The sequence below is a fragment of the Syzygium oleosum genome, unplaced genomic scaffold (assembly GCF_021117445.2).
Source record: "Syzygium oleosum isolate NSW1041296 unplaced genomic scaffold, Sole_v2.1 Sole_v2.23, whole genome shotgun sequence".
NCBI lineage: Eukaryota > Viridiplantae > Streptophyta > Magnoliopsida > Myrtales > Myrtaceae > Syzygium > Syzygium oleosum.
In genome coordinates, this window is record NW_026607507.1 from 5,322,819 (window position 1) to 5,325,629 (window position 2,811).

The 2,811-nt window shown below is 39.5% G+C and overlaps 1 protein-coding gene across 1 annotated transcript; it reads right to left on the bottom strand.

Annotated features, from left to right (window-relative positions):
- Positions 1-314: 314 nt before the first annotated feature.
- On the bottom strand, positions 315-2,569 carry LOC130134721 (GTP-binding protein At2g22870-like). Its single transcript, XM_056302355.1, has 4 exons — positions 1,997-2,569; positions 1,860-1,927; positions 1,021-1,246; positions 315-499 (listed from the first exon to the last, which is right to left on the bottom strand). The coding sequence occupies exons 1-3, from the start codon at positions 2,543-2,545 to the stop codon at positions 1,243-1,245; spliced, it is 621 nt and encodes a 206-aa protein (XP_056158330.1). The 5' UTR covers positions 2,546-2,569; the 3' UTR covers positions 315-499; positions 1,021-1,242.
- Positions 2,570-2,811: the final 242 nt, after the last annotated feature.

A 2,811-nucleotide genomic window follows, 5' to 3' on the forward strand; every position in this document is an offset into this window, starting at 1 on the left:
TTCATTAATGATTTGCCACAGATTAGCGCATTGCTAATAATATCTAATGGATTTTGGAGTAACCAAGAAATTAATCCATCAATTCCCATGCATAGCACGAGCTTGCTAGATGTAATTGTAATCCAATCAACTTGTTTTGTCGAAAAGTGTTGAGGAAATACATTTCAAAGCATGGATCGATGAGTAATTCAACAAAGGGTATAAATAGTCCTTTGTTAATTCTTAAACAGGAAACGCAAACCAAGAGAAAATTAAAAATGTGAGATTGGAGATAATCATGTCAACCATGTAAAGGTAATGAAATATTAAAAATAGGAAGAAAAAATTGAACTATTGGTTTTCTTTGATTGATTGGCGGTCTCTTCTACAAACTACAATTGAAGTATTTATATCTACTACCGATAGTTATCAACGATTAAAAAAGAAATTGAATATACCCTATGCAATTCTTACAATTCAGCAATCTCTATTACCAACAGTTACTAAAAAATGAACCACTCTACCACTTCAATAATTGCTTCTTCTCCGCTACTTCCACGGTTGTCCTTTCCACTTTTCCACAATTTTCACGGCAAAAGAACACTACAAGTGCCATAACTTGTGTACGGCGCTCACTTTGGTCCCATAAGTTTTTTTTGGATCACTTAAGTGCTAAAATTTTTGAAAAACGATCACTTAAGTGCCAACTCCGGTGCCGTACACAATTTTTCGTCGGAAATCCGACGTGGCATTTTTTTTATTAATTTCTGAAGCTGACGTGGCTCGCCGGAGATTGGCACTTAAGTGATCGTTTTTCAAAATTTTTAGCACTTAAATGATCGTTTTTAAAAAATTTTAGCACTTAAGTGATCGTTTTTCAAAAATTTTAGAACTGAAGTGATCCAAAAAAAACTTATGACACTTAAGTGATCGTTTTTCCTCCGACTTGGCACCAAAGTGATCCGAAAAAAAGTTATGGCACCAAAATGATCTCCGTACACAAGTTATGGCACTTATAGTGTCCTTTTGCCCAATTTTCACTATCGGTTGCTCATGAACTTCTTGGCTTCACTACTCTACGATTGCCTTAAGTTCCCCCTTGAACGAATATCTCTCATGCAGTTGCATCCAAAATTGTTGGCTTCAATACTTGGATGGTTACTTCATTCTCACTCCGTCAACGGAGCCTTTTTGTCACTTGAGTCGACCTTTGTTTATCAACATTCTACTCACTGACTTGGTAATTTTTACTCGTATCCTCTGTCAGCTATGATAGATAAGCGGCAATGAAAAGAGTGAATGGAGAGCTATTTTTGTGGGAGAGTTAATTAGCAAAACTAATCTTTTAGCTCGAAGAATCCTTTAACTGTTTATTTTTATTCTACTCATTCCATGGAACTGTTGATTGACAAAGGCAACAATGAAAAAGCATAGTATGAAGACAAAGCATGTAAAAATTTACTTCTTCCACTTCACGATTTATATCGAAAGACGGAAACTAATCCTTTGCCGCTTGTCAAAGGGTCCACTACGTGAGGAACAGAAAGACCTTAAGTTGGAGACGGAATTTCCAGCCTCTACATGTTAGCTGAAAGAATTACTACCTTGGCATATCCAAAGTGACAGGTAAAAAATGCTTAAACCATTTGAGCGCAATTAATCAAGTTTTGAAGGCTCGTCAACAAGTTGTGATCCAACGATTTTCCAGTTTCCCACTCTAACAGCTTTGAATCGACTACTTACCTCACTCGATTAGTTGCAGCATTCCCAGAAACAAAACTTACATATTAGCTCACATTCTGCGATTTTTTTTTGCATTTATAAGCCGCCACACAGCTGAAAAATTTAAGCAAGCCAAAAGCCAGATGCTTAAAGCTCACCCGTAACCCAGCAAATCCACAACGTACCAACTCTTGTTCACCAAGAAGTGATTTATAAGCTCTCTTGCCTGCAAAATACATCAATCAATCAGCCCATCCCACGCGAAAAAAGTAAAACCATAAGGAATAGAAAGGACCTGGTTTCTTGGATTTAACTGTAACTTCCTTCTTCCTCTGAACCAGAGCATTGATATGCCAAGACTTGCCCCCATTAGACGGACCCATAATTGCAAACTCGGGCCTCCCATTTCGGGACAATCCTTGGCCCTCCCACTGCTCTTCACGAACTTCACTTCCTTAATCTGGGCGTGACCCTCGGCCGGATCGACCTTGGGCAGGAAGAGGAAAACTTTCCGAACGATCCGGGCCGAGTCCGAGGCTGTCGGGCTCGCTGTTTTGAATGCGAAGCCATGGAAGCAAGGGCCGTGGTGGGTGGGCTGCAAGAGAGGAGGGGTCTTGAGAGAGAGCGAGAAGAGTAGGGCATTCGGAGATGGCTGAAGTGAGGGTTGAAGAAGAGAGGTCAAGTGCAGAGTGAAGAGGTGATTTTGCAGTGTAAGGCCATTGTCGGACGGAGATGATTTGCTTTGCCTAAAGGGGAAGCCGAGGAAGCGAAGAAAAAGAGAAGAGGAAGCGAAGAAGCAAAGGGAGAGAGATTGTTTTATCAGTAAGGAAGCCTGCTTCAACATTAATGGAGGGAGAGAGAGAGAAAGGAGAGATTCCAAAAAATAAAATTTAAAAATGAAAAATTTTGAAGATGCTCACGTACCCTTCAAGGGAAGTAATTTAATCATACTATTTTCTTTATAATTTATCAGTTCTGGTGACTATGGTGGCATCTGGGTAGCTTCCAATTTTTGCTATATTGATCATATGATTAGTAGATGGTTTAGATGGGTCAGTCGAAAGCTACATCTCGCGTTCTCTATGTTGGTACACACAATAGAAGCAAGGA